This window comes from Ictidomys tridecemlineatus, chromosome 3 (assembly GCF_052094955.1).
Source record: "Ictidomys tridecemlineatus isolate mIctTri1 chromosome 3, mIctTri1.hap1, whole genome shotgun sequence".
NCBI lineage: Eukaryota > Metazoa > Chordata > Mammalia > Rodentia > Sciuridae > Ictidomys > Ictidomys tridecemlineatus.
The window spans coordinates 141,098,957-141,125,516 of record NC_135479.1 but is presented as its reverse complement, the minus strand read 5'-3'; the positions used below and the strand labels follow the sequence as shown (position 1 = coordinate 141,125,516).

The 26,560-nt window shown below is 35.3% G+C and overlaps 1 protein-coding gene across 1 annotated transcript in view; it reads left to right on the top strand.

Moving 5' to 3' along the window:
- The window catches only part of Ubxn7 (UBX domain protein 7), a 58,952-nt gene that overhangs the window by 23,825 nt on the left and 8,567 nt on the right, over positions 1 to 26,560 (top strand). Inside the window, exons 4-10 of the mRNA XM_005340285.5 lie at positions 4,271 to 4,336; positions 5,881 to 5,993; positions 15,081 to 15,227; positions 17,243 to 17,333; positions 18,531 to 18,658; positions 25,773 to 26,166; positions 26,286 to 26,365. Of these exons, the coding sequence (XP_005340342.1) occupies positions 4,271 to 4,336; positions 5,881 to 5,993; positions 15,081 to 15,227; positions 17,243 to 17,333; positions 18,531 to 18,658; positions 25,773 to 26,166; positions 26,286 to 26,365 (1,019 nt within the window). The remainder of the gene's footprint in view (positions 1 to 4,270; positions 4,337 to 5,880; positions 5,994 to 15,080; positions 15,228 to 17,242; positions 17,334 to 18,530; positions 18,659 to 25,772; positions 26,167 to 26,285; positions 26,366 to 26,560) is intronic.

The following is a 26,560-nucleotide window of genomic DNA, read 5'->3' as shown; positions in this document are numbered from 1 at the left end:
GTCCTCTAACCCTAGCCCTTAACAGATGTTTTATTGGTTACTTTGTTGGTTTTTTGATATTGTAATGAAATGGTCCATATTTGGAATGTTTACTTAGGTCAGTGAATAAGTACTATTAAATGACCAATGCATGATATTATAAAATATTATGCACTGGTAAGATTAATTCATACTTCAAGATGGATTGTATTAGATATTTATTGCTGTATAACAGATTGCTCCAAAATTAGACTGCTGAAAACAAACAAATATTTTGTTATATCACAGTGTCTGTGGGTCAAGAATCCAAGCATAGCTTAGTTGGATGCCTTTGGTTAGGGTCCCTAATCAAGGTGTCTGCTGGCTATAAGTCATCTCAAAGCTTGAATGGAGGAGGATCTCCTTTAACACTCTGGGTTAGCAATATAATTTCTTTATCACAGAGCAAATGAGAGTCAGAGAGGACTGCCCAAGATGGAAGCTACTGTCTTTTTGGAAATGCCATGCCATCTCATCTCTTCTGCCACATTCTATTTGATACCACCAATAATCAGGGTATTCACATATAGATTATAAATAATGGGAGAAAGGGATGTATGTGTAAGTTTTGTGTTGCTATAGCAAAGTACTTGGGATAATCAATTTAAAAATAGGAAGGGTTTATTTTGGATCACAGTTTTGGAGTTTCAGTCGACAAATGTCACTGTTTTTGGTTCAGGGACAAAGCAGAAGAACATAATGGTGGGAGCACCTGGAGGAAGAAGCAACTCACATCATAGCAGTCAGGAAGCAAAAAGAGGAAGAGACTGGCATCCTCCTTTAAGGGCATACTTTTAAAGGCCTAACTTCCTCCTGCTAGGCTTCATGTCTCAAGTACTTCACCACCTCCCAATAGCATCATGAAGTGGGAACCAAACATTTCATACATGGCCTTTTGAAAGGCAGTAAATGAAGCCCTAGTAAGGGATAATTGGGGTTCATTTTAGAGACTGCCTGCCACCTAGAATAATGGATTTTAATAGGACAAAATATGAAAAGCTCACTGATAAGATTTTAGGTTTCATGCTGCAACAAATCTTTAAGAAATTACTACTTAAAAGACCCAGAATTCCCACAGCAGTTCTAAGCCAAAAAAGCAATGCTGGAAGCATCACAATACCTGACTTCAAGTCATATTACAGAGCTATTGTAACAAAAACTGTATGGTACTAGCATAAAAACAGACACATAGACATACCACACAGATAATAGTCATCTGATCCTTGACAAAGACGATAAAAATATACATTGGAGAAAAGACAGCATTTTTGTTTTAAATAAGTTCTTTTTAAATATCTTTATTTTGTTTGTTTCTTTTTTATGTCGTGTTGTGGATCAAACCCAGTGCCTCACATGTGCAAGGCAAGCGTTCTGCCACTGAGCCACAACTCCAGCCCCAAAAGACAGCATTTTTAACAAATGGTGCTGGGAAAACTGGTTATGCCTATATAGAAGAATAAGACTATACATATCTCTCACCTTACACAAAAATGAACTCAAAATGATTAAGGACCTAGGAATTAGACTAGATACTAAGCAACTCCTAGAAGAAAATGTAAGGTCAACACTCCATATAGGTACAGGCATTGACTTTCTCAAGCTTAGGAAATAATGCCAGGAGTTAATGAATGGGATGGAATCAAATTAAAAAGCTTCTGCACAGCACACAATTAAAAATGTGAAAGAATCTACAGAATGGGAGAAAATCTTTACTAGCTATTTTTCTTAAAAGAAGATTGATATCCAGAATATATAAAGAACTCAAAACTAACCACCAACAAAAAATAACCCAATTGATAATGGGAAAATGAACTAAGCAGACAGTTTTAAAAGAAGAAATACAAATGGCTAACAGGTATATGAAAGAATGTTCAACATCTTTAGCAATTAGGGAAATGCAAATCAAAGCTATATGAGATTTCATCTCACTTCCAGTTAGAATGACAGCCATCAAGAATACAAACAATAAGAGGCTGGAGTTGTGGCTCAGTGATAGAGTACTTGCCTGGCTCATGTGAGGCACTGGGTTCAATCCTCAGTACCACAACACACAAAAAAATTAAAAACAAGTAAAGAATACAAGTAGTAATAAATGCTGGAGAGGATGTGGAGAAAAAGGGAGCACTTTTACACTCTTGGTGGAGTTAGTACAACCATAATGGAATCAATATGGAGTTTCCTCAAGAGACCATGCAATTGGAACCTCACTGTATGACCCAGCTATACCACTACTCAGTATTTATTAAAGTCATCATACTCTAGCAATACATGCATATCCATGTTTATAACACCATAATTCACAGTAACTAAATTTGGAACCAACCTGGCTGGCTGTCAATGGATGAATGAAGAAAGAGTGTAGTACATATACACATTGGAGTTTTATGTGCCATAAAGAATGAAATTATATCATTTGCAGGAAACAGGATGGAACTTGAAAACATGCTGAGCAAAATAAGCCAAATTCATAAAGTCAAGGGTCATATGTTTTTTTCTCATATGTGGAAGGTTTAAAAAAAGGAAAGGAAAGGTTGTATGTGTGGGAGAGACTCATGAAAATTGAAGGAAGATCAGTAGGATAGAAGAAAAGGAACCAGAGAGAGGGAGGTGGGCAGAGGAAAGGGAAATAAATACTGGGGAACAATAGTGGCCAAATTATATTTTGTGGATGTACGAATATATGACATTAAATCCCACCATCATGTACAACTGTAACGGACCAGTTTTTAAAAATGGGGCAAAAAAAGAAACTGAACATTGATCCTTATTGATTAAATTGAAGAAGCAATCATATATACATCATATATATTATTCATGTTTTTTCAAGACCACATAATAAAAAAGAAACTTCCACTAGTTGAGTTTTGGCATAGTATCAAAAAATATCCACAGTTATCTAATAAGATTATTAAAACACTTCTCTGTTTTGTAACTACATGCCTGTGTGGGGCTGAATTTTAATTTTATTCCTGTATTTCAACTAAAAGAATATCAGTAGATATAAAATTATGCGAAGATGGTCTGAAAACCCATATTTCCTTGCTTGCTTTTTTTCTTTTTTTTTTTTTTCCCTCTTGTGGTACTAGGGATTGAACCAGGGGTAACTCTACCATTGAGGTACAACATGTCCAGCCCCTTTTACTTTTTGAGACAAAGTATTGCTAAATTGCCCAGGGTGGCCTCAAATTATGATCCACCTTCCTTAGCTTTCTGAGTATCCGGAATTATAGGAACGTCCTACTGTGTCTAGCAATTCTTTAAAATTCTTTAATATAAATATTGATATATAGACATGTGAGTGATATATATTTATATATATATTTTTTTAACAAGAACGAAGGTTTTAAACATGTGATTCCACATTTTTTGTTGTTGTTTCTTATTTAGTAGTTTTCATGGAAATAATTGTCCTGTGTAATGACAAATACAGGTTGTTTGGAAGGATGCTTTGGCATGGGGTAGGGGATGTTATACTCTATCTTATCCTGCTGCTAATCATTATTTGTTAATATGGAATGTTCTGGTTATATGCTGGCCAGGTTTGCCATAAAGCTACCGTAATAACTGTATATTGAAAAAAATCATTAAATGGCCTTATTTATTATAATGTACTAAGTGGTTTGGTAATTTAAGACCACTTTATATGAAAGATAATATTTTGATGATGGTGCTCTAGATCTAATCTATAAAATACCTAAAGACTGGGTAGTAGACACCATACAGGGGAACAGAAGACTGTGGTTCTATTCACTTTTCCGTTACTAAGCTATTATGTTATAGTGGGAATTCTTTTTCCTTCTAAAATTCAAGATTTTTTTTTGGTGTTTACAATTCTTCATGTGCATCCATTCACTAAGACAATTTTTGAGTTTTGGTTATTCAAGTGGTATACCAAAGGATAGTCATATCCCTTTGGCTAAACTGAATTGGACATTTACAGCATGTATTATTTCATCTACATGTAGAATTGTCCTAAAAATCTTTCTTCCTAATATTACCACTGGGTTCTTTGCTTTTTGTCTTGGTCAGCTCTCCTTCTTACTGGGCTTTAATTTTCTCATTTGTGAAACATGATTGTGCTGAAGATGGTTAGATTAATTATGAATGACTTAAAAGTTTTTAAAACTTTATTTTTTGTGGGTGGGTATCATTTTGAATATATAAGTGTTTTAGAACTTATAGATAAGGAAGTTTCTAGAATTAAGTTTCAAAATTAATGCTTTTTTGATCAGTTCTATTTTTCCCCCTAAAGCTCCTAAAAGACGACGACCTGCCCGCTCAATATTTGATGGTTTCCGGGATTTTCAAACTGAAACTAGTAGGTATCTTGGACCAAATTTATTATCTCCTTCTTCCCCTTCCTATTAAAATGGAAAAAATAATTAATATTAGGCATAATTGTTTTGAGAATTCAATTTATTGGAAAAATGAAATTATGAATTCAGTCTGTTTATGATGAACTCACTCTGAGCTAAATTGTTATTTTCTAACCTATTTGGTTATAGAGGAATAATAATGGAGATGGAAATAAGGTAAGAAATCTGGTAGTTTATCAATTTAGCTTGTTCATAAGCACTTAAAAGTGATTCTAAGGAAATGAAAAACTGATATTCCTCAGGATCCCATCTGTCAGTGGAAGAAATGACTATAACAAAAACTGTTAGGTTGGATTGAAAAAGAGAAGAAAATGCACATGACCCAAAGCAGCCATCATCAATGTTTTAACTACAGTTATTTGGAATAAGATTTTGGGTGGTACAGAAGGTGTGAACCTAGGGTGCTCTACCACTGAGATATATCCCCAGCCCTTTTTATTTTTTTTTTTATTTTATATTTTGGTACTAGGGATTGAACCCAAGGGCACTTAACCACTGAGCCACATTCCAGCCTTTTTTATGATTTATTTTGAGACAGGGTCTCCCTATATTGCTTAGGTTACACTAAGTTGCTGGGGCTGGCTTTGAACTTGCGATCCTCCTGCCTCAGCTTCCTGAGTCTCTGGGATTATAGACCTGTACCTATAATATAGGTCTGCTCCACTGTTGCCTGGCTCCTTTTTATTTTTTATTTTGAGTCAGGGACTGAATAATTATCCTTATTGGTCTCCAGCTTTCATTCCTCCTACGTCTGCCTGAGCAGCTGGGATTATAGATTCATATCTTTTAATAGAATGAGTTAGAAGAATCTTGACCATATATTTTTAGAGGACAATACTTAGTATTGGGTTAGCAATGGAATCCTACGAAAAGGACAGTGTTATGAGAAATTATGAGGAACTCTTGGACTGTGCTTGATTTTGTAGTTTACTTATGAGCTTGTTGAGGGACAGACTGATCTTGTAATCTTGGAAACATCAGGAATGTCTGCATTGGTCATCATCCATACTGGCGGAGTCTCAAAAGATATAGTTAGAAGCAACACATGTATTAATTTTACTTTCCAAATTAGAAAAATGTACATTCACCTATGTAAATGTTTTTCCAAAGTAAAGTTAGTTTTTGAATATATGAAAGAAATTATTTTAGATGACTTTTTTGGGGAGAAGGAGGTGCTAGAGATTGAACTCGGGGTCATGAGCATGCTAATTAAATGCTGTACCACTGAGTTACACCTGAGCCCCAAATGATTATTTTAAATTAATTATCTGCTTTTATTGTTTGGATAAGGAACACTACCGAGTCGTAAGACTCCCTCCTGGTCAAACTTTTTATTTTATTGTTTCTAAAATAGCATTAGATATTTGCATTTTCGGTCAAGTACATTGTTCAGTAATTCTTCTAGTTTAGACAGCTTTTTTTAAATGTAATTCATGGGTCTTTTATTTTATGGCTAATTGAAACTTTTTCATCCTCTGTGTTGCAGTTCGGCAAGAACAGGAGCTAAGAAATGGAGGAGCAATAGATAAAAAACTAACTACCCTTGCAGATTTGTTCCGGCCACCCATTGACTTGATGCATAAAGGCAGCTTTGAAACAGTAAGTTGTTGAAGATTCAATGCCTTAAAACCTTCTGCATTCTCAACACTATTTTTCTGCCTAAGAACAAAAAGGAATTGGCATCTTAATAAGTATTTTTACATGATACACCTAAAGATTACATTGGTTTATGTTTCTGCCTGCAATTTATAAAATCCATTTCTAACAGCAGTAGATTGAGAGTGCTAGTTTGATGGTATTCTCTGAAAAGCCTTGTGTGGTATCATTTTAGAATCTCTGACATTTTGATAGCTTCTTAAAAACCTTACTTTAATTTATCTTTGACTTACTATTGAGAATAGTATGTGAATGTTTAACTATTTATGATTTGTAGGCATCTTTTGCCTGTAGCTTTTTGTTTATTCAATGAGAAATACTTCGAATTTCTTTTGTATTGTCCTCGGAATTTTAAGTTTATCATATAACAGAAAACTCCAATAAGGTTGATTTGACCAAATGAGTTTATTTTTTCATTTGGTCAGCCTAGAGTTGTGTAGTAGTTATCCCTTTTTAAATTTTTTTTTATGTTTTAGATGTAATTGGACAGAATACCTTTATTTTATTTATTTTTATGTGGTGCTGAGGATCAAACCCAGGGCCTCGCACTTGCTAAGCGAGCGCTCTACCACTGAGCCACAACCCTAGCCCAATAGTTGTCCTTTATCTGAAGTTTCACTCTCCATTGTTTGAGAAACCCAAGTTCAAAAATATTAAATTGAAAATTCCAGAAATAATTCATAAATTTTAAATTGTAGGCTCTTATGAGTAATATAATGAAATCTTGTGTCACTATACTTAGGACAGTATGTCCCTATGATATATAGTACCCACCTGTTAATTACATAGAATCCTTGTTAGTTATTATGTCAACTGTCACAGTATTATAGTGCTAACATTGAAATAGCTATTATTTAATAGTGGCCCCAAAACTTAGCAATAATGATACTGGTGGCTAATGAGAAGGTATGAAGTATTTTCCTTTAAGTGAAAAGGTAAAAGAAGAAAACATGGTGTGGTGAACTTGCCAAGATCTATGATAAGAATGAATCATCTGCTTGGCATGATGGTGCATACCTTTAATCCCAATGACTTTAGAGGCTGAGGCAGGAGGATTGTAAGTTGGAGCCCAACCTGGGCAAGTTAGGGATATCTAACTTGATTTCTGTTTCAACATAAAAATTATAAAGGCTGGGAATGTAGCTCAGTGGTGGAGCACCCTGAGGTTCAGTCCCCAGTACCACACTCACAAACATACACAAGATTATCTAGCCATATGATTGTGAAAAAGGACAAAGAAAGTAACACTAATTTTGCAGCCATACCTAAGATTGCAAAAGTTTTGGCCCAGTGTGTGGTAATTGCTTAGTTAAGAAGGAAGAGACAGCCACGCATGATGGTGCATACCTCAGAATGAAAAAGGAATGGGAGCTTAGCTTGCTGGTAGAGCATTTTTGAGTTCATTCCCTCAGTACCTCCAGAAGAAGACAAGATGGAAAAGGCTTTAAACTTATGTCTGTCTGATTATATGTGTAGGGGGAAAATAGTATATATTGGGTTTTGTGGTATTTGTGGTTTTGGGCAGGCACAGAGGGTAGAGTGTAATATAACCTCTGCATATGAGGAGAGCCTACTCTATTTCTGTAGTGATCCTTGTGTGTTTTTAAATAATGAATCTCTGAAGTTGTAGAATACATTCTCCCTCCCTCTTCTTGGTTTTATCTTGGCTAAACTGGAAGAAAAATTTGCAGAGCAGATTTAGGTGATTGCTAACTTTTAAGCTTAATAAGGGCAAGAAGAATGTGTTTTTTGGTTTTTTTTGGGGGGGGGTAATCCTTAGGACCTAATAGCTGGCATTTAATAGGAGCAATTTTAGATACTCTTTTATTGAAGTGCAAACAACTTGGTTTTGTGTGTTGATTGGCATGTTAATGTTCTTTTGAAAATCAGAATAACATTACCATAGATGTAAACTTAAATTTTAGGTAATTCTTATCTGTTAGGATAAAATAGGCCAAAGGCTAACTGCAAGTATATATGCATCAGTCACATATTTGAAATAAGTTCTGAATATGTGTTTAAAAAAATTAAACTTTGGGTTGGGGATGTGTTTCAGTGGTAGAATACTTGTGTAGCATATATCATACACGAGGCCCTAGAATCAATCCCTAGCACCACAAAAAATAAAGAAAAAGAAAAGAAAAAAAAAATTGACCTTTGAGGGGCTGAGGTTGTGGCTTAGTGATAGAGCACTCACCTACACATGTGAGCCACTGGATTCGATCCTTAGCATCACATAAAAATAAATAAATAAAGTAAAGGTATTGTGTAACTACATTTTTAAAAATTTGCACTTTGATATACTTTTATACTAGCATGACATATTTAGGATAAGGAATTTAGCTATAAACTTGCTTTTTAGCTTTAATTTTCTGAATTGTGAAACCTGAAAGTGTTTGGCTGCATGCAGTAGAAAACTCAGATGAGGGTGATTTGACCAAATAAGTTTATTTTTGTCATTTAATCAGCCTAGAGTTGAGGGAGGGAATCATTGATGTTCATTCATCCGCTCAAAGATATCAGATTGGATGTTCCCATAGTTGTCTTTTCCCTTGTGATCTTAACATTGCAACTGCCTATCTTTTCTAGTGTTCCAGTTATAATAAAGCCATTGAACTGAAAAGCAGCAGTATGAAAGACTAAAAGGATCTGGATTGTATGGCATGTTTTCTGTTTTTAATAACTTTCAAGTTATTCTAGAGCTTAATGCAATAACTGGGCTGGGTTTAATTTGATAACTTTTGGCTAATAAAAAGCAATAGCTTGCTGGGCCCAGTGGTGCATGCTTATAATCCCAGTGGTCTGGGAGGCTGAGGCAGGAGGATAGTAAGTTCAAAGCTAACCTCAGCACCTTAGAGTCCTGAAGCATCTCAGTGAGATTCTGTCTCTTAGTAAAATGTAAAAGGGCTGTGGCTGTGGCTAGGGTTCAGTCCCCAATACAAAAAAAAAAAAGGGAGTGTTTTTTTTTTGTTTGTTTGTTTATCGAGAAATATTGTGAATTTCTTTTGTACTGTCCTGAATTTTGTCACTTTTTTTCTTTGTATTTCATGATCATATTGTTTCCAATAATTCATTCTTTTTCTTTTAAACTGATAATACTAATTGTAAATATTTGCAAGTCATAAGTGATGTAAGAACTCAGAAAATATAGGCATTTCATTGTGATTAGATATCTCTTAGTAATATCAAAGTAAGTAAAAGTAAGGGAAGGAATATGCAAGTCATTGACCTTTAAAGAGGTAGATGTTAAAAATTGGGGGGATACTCTGGCTGCTCTGGGAAGACCCTCAAGTTCCATCTACATATTATATATAAATCTGGGCCACAGTTTTACAGGTTTAGGAACTAGTGTAACTAGACAAATCATATTCAGAGACTTTCTAGGGCAGCTAACCAAATGAGAAATTGATTAATTCACTTAGTCATTTGATACATATTTATTGAGACCTTTTGTACATGATGGAGATTATATATTTCAGAGTTAAGATCAAACTACATGTAGCCATGTACCACCTGACTATAATCCTAGCTTTTTAGGAGACTGAGGCAAGTTCAGAGCAATTTAGATAGCTTAGTTGGACAACCGTGTCTCAAAGTAAACAGGGTTGAGAATGGAGCTCAGTAGTTGAGAGTTTGCCTGGCATCTGCAAAGCCCTAAGTTAAATCCTCAGTTCTGCCAAAAAAAGATTATGTTGTATGTGACAGAGACAGGGAAAAAATTAGTAGCTTAAGTTAGAGAAGGCTAGGCTGTTAGGATGGTCTACTTCAAGTAGTTACTAGAGCTAGAGTTATTTTTGTGTTTTTATATCGTGCTGTAGTTCTTCCTTGTTCGTTTCAATGAGTCAAGATGACTTACCACTGTGTGTGTTTTCTAGCCAGCATGGAGGAGGGAAGGGCCTGAGTAGGTTATGGCTTTTCCTATTAAAGGCACAATCTATAAGTTGTACACATCACTTCTGCTCACATCTTATTGATTAGAACTTGATAATATGGCCACATCTTGTTGCAGTAGAAACTAAGAAATCCAAATACTTAAGATAAAACTGCAGTTTCTCAGACTAACACGGGGATAATGTGTATCTGGTACCTATTTTAGTCAGCTTTGTATGACTATGATGGAAATATCTGACAGGAACACCTTAGGGGAGGAAAAGTTTACTGTGGGCTCAGGGTTTTTGAGGTTTCAGTCCATAGATGGTCAACTCCCTTGCTCGGTTCTCCAAGAGTGGTAGTATATCATGATGGAAGGGGTGGTAGAAGAGTGCTGCTCTATTCATGGTGACCAGGAAGCAGAGGGAGAAAGGGGAAGGGGCCACAGGAAGAACAGCCCTTCCAAGGCATACCCCCAGTAACCCCCTTCCTGCAGCCACACCCCACCCACCTAAATTAACACCCAGGTAGTCCATTTAAACTAGGATGGGACTGATGAAGTTACACCTCTCAGTTATTTCACCCCTGGATAGTCCTGCATTGACACAGGAGCTTTGAGGGGACACTTCATATCCAAACCATAACTTTCTGCCCCTCACCTGCAAAAGCTCATATGCATATCCGAGAGTACCTATAGTCTGAATAGTTCCAGCATTTCCCAAAAGTTCAAGTGCAAAGTCTCATCTGAGACTTAAGGCAAACTCTTGGCTGTGAGCCCTGTAAAAATTAAAAGCAGGCCACATGTCTCTAATGTACAGTGGCACTGAGTAAACATTCTCATCCCAAAGTGGGGAATAGTGGCATAGAAAGAATGAATGGGACCAAAATAAGACCTAAACCCAGCCAGGCAAACATTAGGTTCTGCGACTTTATGTTCAGCATCTACAGCACATTTTTGTTTTGTTTTTAGTACTTATTTTTTTAGTTTTCAGTGGAAACAACTCTGTTTGTATGTGGTGCTGAGGATCAAACCCGAGCCGCACGCATGCCAGGCGAGCGCACTACCACTTGAGCCACATCCCCAGCCCTACAGCACGTTTTTGAGATGTGAGCTCCAAAGGGTTTGGCAAGGCCCATCTCTTGGCCTTTCTGGTTGCAGTACTTGTAGCCTCCTAGCCTAACTGTCTTTGCAGACAGCAGCTTTCCTTGACAGACAGTCCATATTACTGATATCTCTTAATTCCAGGAGTCTCCATTCCACCTTTAGCTTCACTTACACAATTTTGTGCATTGCCTTCTCAGAGGATGCTTGCAGGAACTCCAACACATTTGCCCTTTGCCTGGCCTTCTAGGCCTTCCTTTGAAATTTCAGTGTAAGCCTTGTGACCTCCAAATTCCAGCATCCTGCATTCCTGCAGAATCAACACCATGTAGATGACACCATGGTCTATCACCAGCTTTAGCAGTGGATGGGCCCCCTTGGACCTTCATGGCTCCAATGGCCTCTGAGTGGCTGAGCACAGTGAAACAATTTCTTAGGCTTCCCTATGCAAATAGGGTGCCCCCCTCTTTCTTCTCTTGTCTTAAAAATAATTTTTATTTCAATGCCCTTAAACCTTCAGCAGGTATGGCTTTGCCAACTCCTGAAATGCATTCAAAGCATCTTTCCCGTTGCCTCTTTGCAGAGTACTTAGCATCTCTTTGGTAACTATTATCTCTTCAACAACCATACCTTCTTTGGTCTCAGTTTTATACACACTTTTCTGGCCAGGTTGCAAGTTTTATAAAATTCTCCTGTGCTTTTTGCTTCCAGTTCTCACAGTAAACCTGGCTTAAAGCTGCCAGCAATATCCATGCCACAGCCTGAATGCTATGCTGCCTGGAAATTTCCTCTGCTAGATTAATTTATCCATCACTTATAAATTTAGCCTCACACAGAATCTCAGGACGTGAGCAAAAATTTAGCCAAGTTCTTTGCCAGAATATAACATAAGGCTCTCTAGTCAGGTTGTCAGTAGAGTACTCATTTTCCTCTGAAACCTCATGAGCACAGTCCACATTCCTGTTGGCATCTGGTCTTCTGAGCTCCCACCAGAATCACGCTTTAAGCTCTACTTACAAAATCTAAAACTTTTTCAAGTTATACCTTTAAACTTTTCAAATTTCCTCTCAGATATCAGCACCAAAGGCATCTGAACCACATGGTCAGTTATAGCAGTGATCCCAATTTCTAGTGCCAATATCTGTTTTAGCTATTTTTTGTATTACTGTGACCAAAATACCCTACAAATACAATTTGAAGAAAAACTCAAGTCCCTTATATAAAATGATGTAGTATTTGCATATAGCATACATCCTTGTATACATTTAATCATCTCAAGATTATTTACAATACCAAATGCAATATAAATGCTCTGTAGATAATTGTTACACTATATTGTTTGGGGAATAATGATCAAAAAAGGGTCCATGCATGTTCAGTCAAAGGCGGTTATTGTAGGCCTGCCTCCATAGTTCTTGAATGAAACACATGGTAAACAGTGCTCAAACAACAAGTGCCAGATAGAGACTGAGGATCTGTGAAATGTAGAAAGTTATAGCAGGGTATGCCTACACATGACTTCATTCTTCATTTGTGTGAATTCAACATAGTGTTTTGCATGTAGCAAATGCAAATTTACTTTTTGGAAAGTTCTGGAATTTTTTTCCCTGAATATTTCCCATCTGTGGTTGAATCCAAAGAGTGTGGAGAGCTAACTGTATAGCTTACATTTAGTTTTACTCTGTTTAAATAAAGAAATTAGGGGAAATAATATTTTTATTATAATTTTAATTTCCCCACTGTGTATATGCATATTTTAATATATTTCCTTGATTTTATTTATGTATATTCACTGAAATATATTTTTTTTTCTCTGATTTTTGGTTTTCATGCTTTCCTGATCTACCTGGGACTGGGAAAAAGATGCTTGTCTCCCATTGTTTTGCCCATGGGTCTCCTCATAATGGTTTTTGAATGTTGACTTAGAACAGACAAATAGATTTCAAGAGGGAAGTTGCTCATTTGTCCCATAGCCTACTCCCACCTCCAGTCTTTAACTTGTGTAATTGATATACTTAGTGAAATTATGTAAGACTTTATCTTCCTCTTATTTAATTGTATATATTTAAAATGTGCAGCATGCTGTTTTGCTGTACATAGTGAAGTGATTACTTACAGACAAGCAAATTAATCTGTCCATCACCTTTCGTAGTTACTCCCGCTCATGATAAGAGCTTCCAAAATCGACTCTCAGCCAATATTCAGTGTATAATGCAAAATTAATAATTGTATCCATGTTGTATAATCTCTAGAATTATTCAGGACTCTTTTTTATTTCTCCTAATATTGTTGCTCTATCTGGAAGTCGTGTCATACTTGGACTCTTTTCTTCTAGCAGAATTGTTACCTTTGTCTTCAGTGTGGATAATACTATCAACTTCAAATTTCTTTTGCTGGTATAAGGTTTCTTCTCCAATGTAAGATTTATGAGGGAATGGATTTTTGTGTTTGGTAACTGCTATAACTTCAGGATCTATAATTCTACCTGAAACCTGGTAGATATTTAGTATTTATTGAATGGCTGAATCTGAATTAATAAAAGCATGAATGTCAATAAACAAATTTTAAAAAACAAAGTAAATGACTCATCATCGTTTTTGTTTTTGTTTTTTTTTAAGAGAGAGAGAAAGAGAATTTCAATATTTATTTTTTAGTTTTCAGCAGACACAACATCTTTGTATGTGGTGCTGAGGATTGAACCCGGGCTGCACTCATGCCAGGCGAGCGTGCTACCGCTTGAGCCACATCCCCAGCCCCTCATCATTGTTTTTAACTCTAGAACTTTATTCATTTTCAGCTTTATATATTTATTTTTTCTTGTTAGTGTTGTAGCTGTGGGCAACCTTACATAAATTTACTATTACAACAATATATATTCTTTAGTCTCTAAAAATTTAGGACTTTTTTTCTTTTAATACTTTTTCTTTAGATAAGGCAGTTTAATTACTCCTTTTTAAATCACTTATTAAATCTTTGCAAATAGATAAAGAATTAAATGGAACAAAATTGCTTTCAAAGAGCAAGGAGTTGTCTTATTATATTTATATGCTTTAAAATAAAACTTTCTCCAGTAAAGATAGTTTGCTGGCTGAGTACAGGAGTACTTCTTTTTAGAATGTGACTTTTCACCTGTGGAATCAGTAATCGAATATTAGAAAAGAATTATCTCTGGGGAATTCATGCACACAAAAAAGAGCTTTATTAAAGTTGTGTAAACCATTTTAAAACAGAAAATAGTCTTACATTTTCTGATACTCCTCAGAATGATGCGTGTTCTTTGATTACTATTATACAGAATTTATTGATTCCATGACAAACTGATAGGGAAAAGAATATTGTTCCAGAAAAATACAAAAACTATGACTTTCTTGTCATTATTCCTGTGCAAAGATTTCTTTGAGATTGCATTTTCTCATTTGGTTTTGTACCATTCATTTCACATTTAACAATATTTCAGAGAGTCTTTATGAAACAAAAAGTTCACACTCATGATTTGTGATCATGTGGAGATTATTCTCAATCTTTTAGGAAAACAACTCTTAAGAGGTAATAGTGCTCAGTAGCTTTTATTAAAACATCTAGGGTGATTCTATAAGATAGAATATGCCTAATAAATGTAATTAATATGATATTTGGAAGTATTATAGAAAATTATGAAGAAGATTAAACAGCATAAAGTAATATACACACTCCAGTTACACCTATTAAAAAGGAGAGGTATATTTGTTGACAGGGATTGGAAGAGAATAAAATTTGTGAATTGTTGATCTTAAGTTTATGGAATTCTTTTCTGGTATAAATATATTTAAACATTTTTTAAATTCATTGTGACTGGGTTAAAAAGAAAATAGTTTATTTTAAATTTGAGAAATGTTTGAAATGGATAGTGTAGTTATATATCTATATGGAAAGTAATAATAAATAATGTATAAACACTGAAAACTCCTGATATAAAGAGCTTAATATTTATATTGAAAGGACAGCTTCTGAATTCTGAAACAAATCACTCACCAAATAGAAACTATTTTTAACAAATGTTGTATAATTTTCTCTTACAGGCCAAAGAGTGTGGCCAGATGCAGAATAAGTGGCTGATGATAAATATTCAAAATGTACAAGATTTTGCATGCCAATGTCTCAACCGAGATGTATGGAGCAATGAAGCTGTGAAGAATATTATCCGGGAGCATTTCATTTTCTGGCAGGTGAGAAGAGTTTATTGAATTTTGAAGTTGAAGAATTGTTGTGGTATTTAATTTCTATAGTGTGGTATTTATGGGGGGAGGAGGGATTAGGTGTTAAATTGGGAAAACTGAGTTAAAACTTGACATATAGACCACCCATAATGGCTGAAATAGTAAAGGCAAGTGAAAGGACAGCAATGGAGAACTCCCAAAGGAAAGAGTTCTTATAAACCAACACTCATTCCAGAAGCATCTTGATAGAGTGAATGTACAGCTACTGTACTGTTCAACAGGACTATAATGTAAGCCACTTACATAATTTTAAGCTTTCTGATAGCTATATTAAAAGAAATGAGTGTGCTGTGGCCGAGCACAGTGGCTCACTCCTATAATCCCAGCAGCTCAGGAGGCTGAGACAGGAGGATTGTTTGAGTTCAAAGCCAGCCTTAGCAACAGGCAAGGTGCTAAGCAACTGAATGAGACCCTGTCTCCTGTCTCCTGTCTCTAAGTAAAATATAAAAGAGGGCTGGGGGTGTGGCTCAGTGGTCAAGTGCCCCTGAGTTTAATCCTCTATCCCCCCCCCAAAAAAAAAAGAAAGAAAAGGGTGAAATTAATTTAAAAATATATTTTGTTTAAATTGATATATTTATCATATAACAAATATAAAAATATCAGTGGGATGTTTTGCTTTATGTATGTGTATGTGTGTTAAATCTTCAAGATGTGGTGTCTGTTTCCATACTTAGGCCATCTCAGTTTGGACTAGCCAATTTCAAGTTCTTCAGAGAGCTATTTGGGGCTAGTGACTAGTGGCTTGTATATAATTTGAAGTAATGGAAAAACATTTGACTAAGCTGACTTTGAAGTAATGGGAAAACATTTGAGTAAGACTTGGATTTTTAGTTTGGCCTTCATTCTGTCTATGTTATGTGGGTGTCTGTCTCTCTGTCTGTCTCTCTCTCTCTCTCTCTCTCTCTCTCTCTCTCTCTCTCTCTCTCTCTCTTTCACATTCTGTTTCTGTTATATTTGGCGCGCACGCACGAGCTCTCTTTCTTTCTCTCTCTGTCTCTGGCTAGGATCTTGTGCATAACCCTGAGCTATATATGCCTTCATCCTGATCCCTGATATACTAACTTTATATCCCTAGACATACCACTTAGTATTCTTGACTCTATAGTTTTTTTTCTTTGCATGCGCCACCACATTCAGCTGTAGTTTCTTTTTTTCTTATAATTACTTATTTGTTTATTTTTATACAGTGCTAAGGATCGGACCCAGTGCCTCACACATGCTAGTCAAGCACTCTGCCACTCAGCTCCAGTTCCAGCCCCACCCTCTAGTTTCTTTTTATGTAAAATTATCCAGCTAAGAGCTGGGGCTATAGTTCAGTGGTATAATGCTTGCCTCACACATGTGAGACACTGGGTTCAAGCCTCAGCACCACATTAAAAAATAATAATAAATTAATAAACAAAGATACTGTTTGTCCATCTACAACTAAAAAAATAAAAAAGAAAAAAGAATTATCCAGCTAAGGTTAGGTGATAACTTTTGAATGAACTTAGTTTTTCCTATTATAAGATATGTTAAAGTTATTAATTTGCCTGCTCATGTGTTATAAGTGCCTAAATTCAACATGATGATTTTTAATCATTTATTTTTTTCAGCAAATATTGATTGAACATTTTGTTGCCTAGCATTATGCTAGACTCTCAAGCTAATATTAATATATTGTGATATATTAGGATATCTATAGTTGAGGGTCAGGAATGAGAGAGGTGGACAGATACTTGAATAGGGAAGAGCAATACTTCTGAACCAGGAAGAAAATGGATTCCAGGTGGGTCTGAGGGCAGGAAATTGAGGGAGTCATTATATGACCTTCATTTTTTTTTTTTTTAACATGAGAATGAGATCCTAACACATGACACCAAGGGTATATTTGAAAAATTAATTGCTATTGGTGTATAACAAGATTAATAGTCGATACTTTTTTTAAGAAGCTGACCTTTTTTTATATATCGGTGATTTAACAGGTTTATCATGACAGTGAGGAAGGTCAGAGATACATACAGTTCTATAAACTAGGGGATTTCCCCTATGTTTCCATCTTGGACCCACGGACAGGTAAGATTTATAACAGTCTACAGCCTCTAACCTATAATTTATTTTGCATTTACCTAGATGATTAATCTTTAACTGGATCTGGTATTGGAACTATGATAATTTAGATGAAGGTTTCTTGTTCATTCACTTTATAATTATTTAAATGTCTATTGACGTGTGTATTTAAGGAATCCATTTCTGGCAGCTTGAGAGATGGTAATATTTTATATTTGTGCAGTTCTTTTCTTTCAGAGAATAACTGATATGTTCATTTTATAAAGGGTCCCCTTAGGTTTCGCTATTTTGTGTTTGTTTTTCTTTGTTTTGTTTCGTTTTCTTTTTTGGTACTAGGGATTGACATTAGAGGCATTTAAGCACTGAACCACTTCCCCAATCCTTTTTATTTTTTATTTTGAGATAGGACCTTGCTTACGTAGGGTCTTGCTAAGTTGCTGAAGCTGGTCTTTTTTTTTTTTTTTCAAACATGTCACAATTACATAGCAGCAAGCGTTATGTTTTGTTTTTGTTTTTTTTAAGAGAGAGAATTTTTTAATATTTATTTTTTTAGTTTTTGGCGGACACAACATCTTTGTTTGTATGTGGTGCTGAGGATCAAACCTGGGCCACATACATGCCAGGCGAGCGCGCTACCGCTTGAGCACATCTCCAGCTCCTGAAGCTGGTCTTAGATTTGCAGTTGCCTCAGCCTCCCAACAGGCATGCACCCAATGGCGTGTACCACTGTGCCCAGCCTCCTAAGTTTTTTAATACTAAAATATTAATATTTTTCAGATAACTGGTTATAATTGCACCAGAGAAACACAGGGTGAAGCTGGTTTTATTTTTAAAAAATGTTTTGGGACAGGGTTTCACTCTATTCCCAGGCTAGCCTTAAATTTGTGATCCTCCTGGCCAGCCTTCTGAGTAGCTGGGACCACTGTACCCAACTTGCTTTTATTATTGGTTGTGTTTTATTTAGACACTACTTTGTTTTAATTTCTTCTTCCAAAATGGCAATAAGTGATACGATAGTTGCTTTGTCATGATGGATGGGAATCTGTCAGGTGGTTATCATTTATGTAGGCTCTAGGTTAAGCTAGTGAAGGATGGATGTATGTTTAATTATGCATATGCCAAAAAAAGAACTACATCATGAGAATGTTCAGAAAAAGTTTTGAGTTTTTTTTATGTTTATATATCCTAATTTTTAATCTTTAGGTCAGAAGCTAGTAGAGTGGCACCAATTAGATGTATCGTCTTTCTTGGACCAAGTCACGGGATTTTTGGGTGAACACGGGCAGTTGGATGGACTTTCTAGCAGTCCCCCCAAAAAATGTTCCCGATCAGTAAGTATGAGTAAGAAATGGTGATATAATTGTACATAAGCATCTTATGTAAAATATTTGATATTAAGATAGTAATAATGATAATGTAAAAGCCAACAGTTATTTGTGGCTCTACTAATCTTAGATACCCACCTTTTTATTTCGATAATTTTCCACATAAGGACTCCATCTTCTCAGTGAAGTCCTGCTCTCTGGGTACAGCTGTGGTGTAGACATATTACTTAAGATCTCCTAAGATCTTGATTTAGAAGTAAACAGTGTGAATATATAGAGCAGGAGGACTGACATGGTAGGTCTAGTAGTGGAGGCCTCTTCCTCAGGAACAGCACTGTGAGGGCTTCTAGTATCCAAATCGAAGTAACAGTGTACATGTGGTTTTTGCTGGAACTCCTCTCATGTATATATAGTTTTAGGGCCTGTCTCTCTGACTCTTTCAGATTGTTTCTATATTTATTTTCTATAATCTGCTATTAGTAGGCAGACTTCTTTGATAATTAGTATCCTGATTAGTTGCAAGTAGTAGACCTCAAAGATAGGCCATCTCACATTGTTTGTAGTAGCTGTTTGGGTTTGATGATAGTAAAGATAAAAATAGTTTTATTAGTGCATGTGACTTTGGCAGTCCACATCAAGTAGTGATATAAGTTGTATAAGTTATTACCCAGAATGAAGTACATATTTAAGGAAAAGCCTTAGGGAATAACATTGGTTTTTTTAAGGAAACAAAAAAAAACCCAAAAAACAACCCAGTGTTTCTTTAATTTCCTTGAGAGAGTTTTCTTATTTTTTGCATTCTTAAGGCTGATATTGGAGAAACCAGAACCTGAGCCTATGAGCTATTGGATTATGACATTAATTGAATTTACAAGCTTACTTTAAAGAGTTAAAGCAATAATTGATAGAGATCTTGCTTTGCATGCACAAGGTCCTGGGTTCCATCTCTAGCACTATCAAAAAAAAAAAAAAAAGTTGGGGCTGGGGCTCAGTGGTAGAGTGCTTGCCTAGCGTGAGTGAGGCACTGGGTTCCATCCTCAGCACCACATAAAAATAAACAAAGACATTCTTATATCTACAACTACAAAAAATTTTTTTAAAAAAGTTAAAAGCATTTAGTGGGAAAGTCTGGACCATAAAATTGGAGCAATATATACATAGGAATGGATTTGGGTGTCTGGTACCTCAGACCTTACTTTTGATAACCAAATTCTGAACTCTACAAAATTTATTTCAACTTCATATAAAAGAAACACCAACAAATAAAAATTTAAACAAGGAAGATGCTTATTTATCTCAGCAAAAAGTTCAGATAAGCAGTCTGTGTTTTGAATTCTGGGGGTGCCATCTAGGAACCAGGTTCCTCCTCTTTTTTTTCTTGATCTTCCATCTTTAGTCTTTTGTTCTTGTGGTCAACGAAGAGATACTTCACTAATAGGTCTCATATCTGTATTGCAAGCATGGATGAGGAGGAAGGGATATCATCTTATTACAACGGTAAATAGCCACAGATAAGAGTCCTGTGTATTTTAGCTGGCACATTTTCTTACACAAACACAGTCGAGGTGCTATTAATAAAGAGGCCGAGGAAAATAGATATGAGATAGGAAACTAACCTATGTGGTTCACAATGTCATCTGTAGTCAGTCCAAGCTGTTACATGTCACGTGGGCACAAGTTTGCTTTTCTTTGTGTGTGATAAATTCACCTCAAGTTTATTTTTAAAATTGTATAGCTTTATTGACATAAAATTGTGCAGTAAAATTGAATATAAGGTTTATAGTTGGACAAGTTTTAATGTTGACCCTCTTTTCATGTGCTTTTTTGCTCTATCTATTTCAGTGAAATGTTTATTCAGATCTCTGGCTCTTTTTTGTTTGTTGTCTCTTTAATATTGAATTGTGAGAGGTCCTTTATATTCTAAATATAAGGCCTCTTTTGGATAAATGGTTTGCGGATATTTTCTCCTAGTTGATGTTTGTTTTCATTTTTAAACAGTGTATTTGAAGAGCAAAATTATAAAGTTCTGATGAAATCCAATTTGTCGATTTTCTTTCTCTCTCTCTCTCTTTCTCTCTTTTTGAAACTGGGGATTGAACTGAAGGGTGCTTAACCCTGAGGCACATCCCCAACCTCTTTTATTTTTCATTTTGAGACAAAGTCTTGCTAAGTTGCTTAGACTGACCTCAAACTGGTGGTCTCCTGCCTCAACCTCCTGAGTTGCTGGGATTACCGGCATGCACCACCATGCCTTGCCTTGCTATATTTTTCCTTAAAAAATACTTTTAGTTCTTGAGTCTATGACCCATTTTGTATTGATTATTTATAATACTACTGTCTAGCCTATTGCCACTCACACATTTCTCATTTCTCATTGTATTTATACTATTGTCTATGCACATATAATCCCAAGACCTCCTTTTTTATTCTGAATTATTTTACATTAGCAAATATTTTGGACATTAAAACAATAGGTAGTCATGAATTTCTTTTTGTTTACTGAAGCAGGTTCAACAACTGTGCAATGAATAGTAAGAAAAAAAAATGAATAGTAAGAAGACTGGTGAATTAATTTTTATATATGATGTTAGTCTGTGGTTGAGTTGGATTTTTATGTTTTTTTTTTGTGTGTGTGTATGTGTGTGTGTGTGTATTTGGTTATGCCTTAGTTTCAATATTATGTGTTGAAAGGAATTTCCCTTCCACCCATTGAATTTGCCTTTGTACCTTTGTCAGAAAGAAATTTAGCTAGATATGGTGGCACATGCTTCTAATCCCGACAACTCAGGAGGCTAGGACAGGAGAATCACAGGTTCAAAACCATTTTTTGACACTAAGCAACTCAGTGAGACCCTGTCTCTAAATACAAAGTACAAAATAGGGCCGGGGATGTTGCTTAGGGGTTGAGTGCCCCTGAGTTCATTCCCAGGTACAAAAACAAATAAAATAAATTGATCTTGTATGTGTGAGACTGTTGATGTATTCAAATCAATTCTAGTGATTAATAATGTCTTTTACACCAATATTTCAGTATTTTAATTAATGTATCTTTGTAATGAAGTCTTGAAATCATATGGTATGAAATGTCTCACTTTATTCTTTAAAATTGTTTTCATTATTTCAGGTTTTTTGCATTTCCATATAAGTTTTAGAACTGCTTGTTACTTTCTATTTAAAAAAAAAAAAAAAAGCTGAAGCTGCTGGGATTTTGTTTGGAAATGTGTTGGCTCTGTGGAGAATTTTGAGGAGAATTGACATCCTAACAATTGAATCTTCAGATCAGTGAACATGGAATATATCTCCTCGTTTACTTGTTTTTAAGTTTTTCTCAGCAGTGTTTTTGAGTTCTTACATATTGACCTTGTAGCCTGCAGCCTTACTAAACTAATTCTAGTAGCGCTTTTGTAGTTTCCTTAGACTTTCTTGTGTCTTAAGCCATTTTGTGAGCAACTAAAGACTTTTATTTCTTCTTTTCTAATCCTTAGGCCTTTTATTTGCTTTTCATGCCTTGTTAAACTTGCTAAAATCTGCCTTACAATGTTTCGTAGAGTAGTGAGATGAGACATGAAACACCCTTACTTTGTTTCTGGTGTTCGGGTGAAAGCATTCAGTTTTGTTTTTTTTTTTTTAATTGTCAATGGACCTTTATTATTTATTTATATGCAGTGCTGAGAATTGAATTCACTGCCTCACACTTGCTAGGCAAGTGCTCTTCCACTGAGCCACAACCCCAGCCACAAATGCATTCAGTGTTTTACCACACAGTTTTGTGTTAACATCATATTTCTTATAGATCTACTTTATCAGGTGAGGAAGTTTCCTTCTGTTCCTGGCTTGCAGAATTTTTATTGTGAATGGATTTGTCATTTTTTTTTAATAACATCTGTTAAGACTGTCGTGGTTTTCTTCTAGTGAATTCCATTGATTGATATTTTTAACATTAAACCAGCCATGCATTCTTGACCTAAAATCCATTTGATTATGATCCATTACTTTTTAATATATTGTTGAAATTTATGTATTTATTTAGTGTATTGACTAGAGATGGTTCCCAGGGTCTCACACATGCTTTGCAAGTGCAGTACCACTGCATTACATCCCTACCTCCCTTCTCCCCTGCTTTTTAAATCTTGGATTTTGATACAGGGACTCCAAGCTGCCCAGGCTGGCCAGAAACTTAGAATTCTCCTGCCTCACCCTCCTGAGTACCTTGGGATTATGTGTGTCACCAAGCCCAGCTGTTGTGAGGTTTTCTTTTTTTCTTTCTTTCTTTTTTTGGCGTCTGCGGGGGCGAGGGTGCTTTTGGGGTTTTTGTTGTTGTTGTTCTGTCTTCCTTGTAACATCTTATCACATGTCTTTGTCTGGTTTGGGTATTCAGTTAATGCTGACTTCACAATAAATTGGAAAGTGTGTCCATGTCTTCTGTTTTCTGTAAGAGTATGTGTAGAATTGTTATTATTTATTCATTAATGTTTGGTAACATTTTCCACCTGAGTGTAAAAGAGTTTTTCTCTATGGGAAGTTTTAAACTACAAATTCAATTTTATTATTAGATATAGTATTATTTGGATATTCATTTGTTTTTGAATGAGCTTTAGTAGTTGTGTGTTTCTAGGGATCTGTCCATTTTATCTGAGAGGTTAAATATCTTGACAAAATTCATTATATTCCCTGTTATTCCTTTAATGACTGTAGTTATCGCCTCTAATCCTGTTATTGGTAATTTGTTGGTTTTCTTTTTTTCCTGATAGTCTAACTGAATGCTTAATAGTTTTATTGGTCTTAATGAGCCAGATTTTGGTTTCACTTATTTATTTTTTTTTAAAGAGAGAGAGAGAGAGAGAGAGAATTTTTAAATATTTATGGTTTTTTTGTATGTGGTGCTGAGGATCGAACCCGGCGGGCCGCATGCATGTCAGGCGAGCGCGTTACCGCTTGAGCCACATCCCAGCCCAAGTTTCACTTATTTTTATTTACCTATTGTGTTTCTGTTCTCTAGATCATGCATTAGTTTTTTGTCCTTTTCTGCCTCTCCCCTCTTCTACTTTGTTTGGGATTAATAATGCTTTCTTTTTCTGAGTTGTCAGTTTGTTTATTTTGTTTTGGCTTTTTTTTTTAAGTGGAAATTTACTGCTTTAGCTCACAAAACATAATTTTTTCTAGCTTAACTAGTAAATGGAATTTCTTAGCGGACATGTTTTCTTTTCTTTCAGTGGTGGTGCTGGCAATTGAACTAGAGCTGCTTTACCTATGAGCTTCATCCTCATTTTTTTTATTTTTAATTTTTTTGAAACAGGGTCTCACCAAGTTGCTCAAACTTCAGTCCTCCTACACTGTGCCCAAATGCTGGACATGTTTTGTTTTATAAACATATAAGTAAAAAATCAGAGGAGTGTCTGTTGTAGTAGTGTCTGTTGTGGCTACAATCTTTAAAATTAATCTACATGCTGTAAAATATTATTATTATAAATCTGCATTCTACCTAAGCTATTGAATGTCATGTGGTACATCTTTCTGCTTTTGGAGGGTGATAAATTGATGTTGTTTGAAATTTTCCCTTAATTTTTTATCATGTGACTGGTAGTGGAAATCAAAATGAGGTTCTTTTTTATTTTTATCAGCAACACATAAATTTTTTACGTTTTTATTGTGGAAAAATTTAAGAATATTCAGAAACTGAAGGGATTTATGAGACTGTAGATATCTATTAGTTAATTTCTGTAATAATAGGTGGTCAGTTTTCTTTAATCTGTATTCCGCTATATCTGCATTACTTTGAAGCAAATCTCAGAATTTATTGTTTTGTTCATTAATATTTAGAATGTATCTTGACAAAGTCTCTTTTTTTAAAATATTTTTTTTTAGTTATACACGGACACAATATATTTATTTTTTTAATGTAGTGCTGAGGATCCAATCCAGTGCCTCACATGTGTAAGGCTTTTTCTTTTAGTCGTAGAAAAGCACAATGCATTTATTTATTTATTTATTTATCTATCTATCTATTTTTATGTGGTACTGAGTATTTTTAATTTTTAAAAAAATCATTTTAAAAAACCATTATAATACTACTTAGCATACCTTAAAATTAACAGTAATTTTTCAATGGTGAGATAGCCAGTGTTGAACTTGATCTTACAAATTTTTTTTCTCTGTCGTGTGTTTGAGTGCAGATCTTAATAAGTTTTACTCTAGCAATCTGTACTTTATAACACACTTTGTTCAGTGAAGTCTTTTCTTTCTTTCTTTGTTTTTTTTAATATTTTTAGTCGATGGACTTTTATTTATTTGTTTATATGTGATGCTGAGAATCAAACCCAGTGCCTCACACATGCTTGACGAATGCTCTACCACTGAGCCACAACTCCAGCCCTTATTATTCAGTGAAATCTGACCCAAGAACTTTACCAAGGGGAAAACTCAAAATTTGCATTTTTCTTATCATAATGAAAACTTTTATTATAATTAACCTTGGGAGAATTTTGTTATGTTCCCCTAGTTTTGTATGACATTTTGTGTTGAATGTTAAAAATTAGTGCTAATTGAAGAATATAATGGTGAGCAAGAAATACATCTTTTTCTATTCATTTTTAAAGAATGGTGTTTTGGCATGCATGGTGGTACATGCCTGTAATCCCAGCAACTGGAGGTTAATATTAATAAGGCAAGGTGAGCAACTTAATCAAGGTCATGTCTCAAAACATATAAAGGACTAGGGGTATAGCTCAGCTGTAGAATGCCCATGTGTTCAATCCCCCACTACCAAGTGGGTGGGAGGGCAAAAAATGGTGTTTGGGTTTTACATTTAAAACTTTAGTTCTTGTCGCTATAAACTGTTTTCTTGGTTTTGTTTATTTTGATGGCAAAAATAATCTGTTTGAAAAATCAGTGTGCTAAGTGCTATGATAGGTTTTACTTTTCTAAATGTACATTCCAGTTTGACTTTGTAAGACAAAGTTCTTGTCCTCAAATAGCTTAAATTATAGTGGAAGAGATACAGTCATTAGAAAATAATGATGTCAGGTTGACTGTTATCTTTCTTAATACTCTGTTTGACATGATAATTTTTTTAGTTTAACTATTTTTCTTTCCACTTGTGTTTTATGACTACATCTCACAGGAGAGCCTTATAGATGCAAGTGAAGACAGCCAGCTAGAAGCTGCTATCAGAGCCTCCTTGCAAGAAACACATTTCGATTCAACACAGACAAAACAGGATAGCCGTTCAGATGAAGAATCTGAATCTGAACTTTTTTCTGGCAGTGAGGAGTTCATATCCATTTGTGGCTCTGATGAAGAAGAGGAGATAGAGAATCTTGCCAAATCCAGAAAGTCTCCCCACAAGGATTTGGGGCATAGAAAAGAAGAGAATAGAAGACTACTGACTGAGCCCCCTGCTAGAACTGAGCCTGGAACAGCCACAAATCACCAGGGATTGCCAGCTGTGGATCCAGAGATTTTGGAGATGTCACCCGAAAAATCTGATGGAGTAGTGGAGGGAATAGATGTTAATGGTGGGTTAGAGTACAGAGTTACTTAAAGCTTGGATATTATATATTACTATGGGCACTTGTTTATTTAAATTAATCTCCTATCTTAAACTCATTTTTTTTTTTTAAACTATTTTCTTAAGGACCAAAAGCACAGCTGATGTTGCGGTACCCAGATGGAAAAAGGGAACAGATCACTCTCCCAGAGCAAGCTAAACTGCTAGTAAGTATAGCTATTAGAAGCATTTGGTTGAATTAGAGAAATTAATAAATTGAAGTAAGTCCCTGGGTTCAATATTTAGTACTGCGAAGGGCGGGGGCAGTGTTTTATATTTAATTCATTAATGCTGTTCTCTTTTGGGTTTTTTGGTCCTGAAAATTGGAACTTTCAGGGGTGATCTACCCAGTCCTTTTGTAG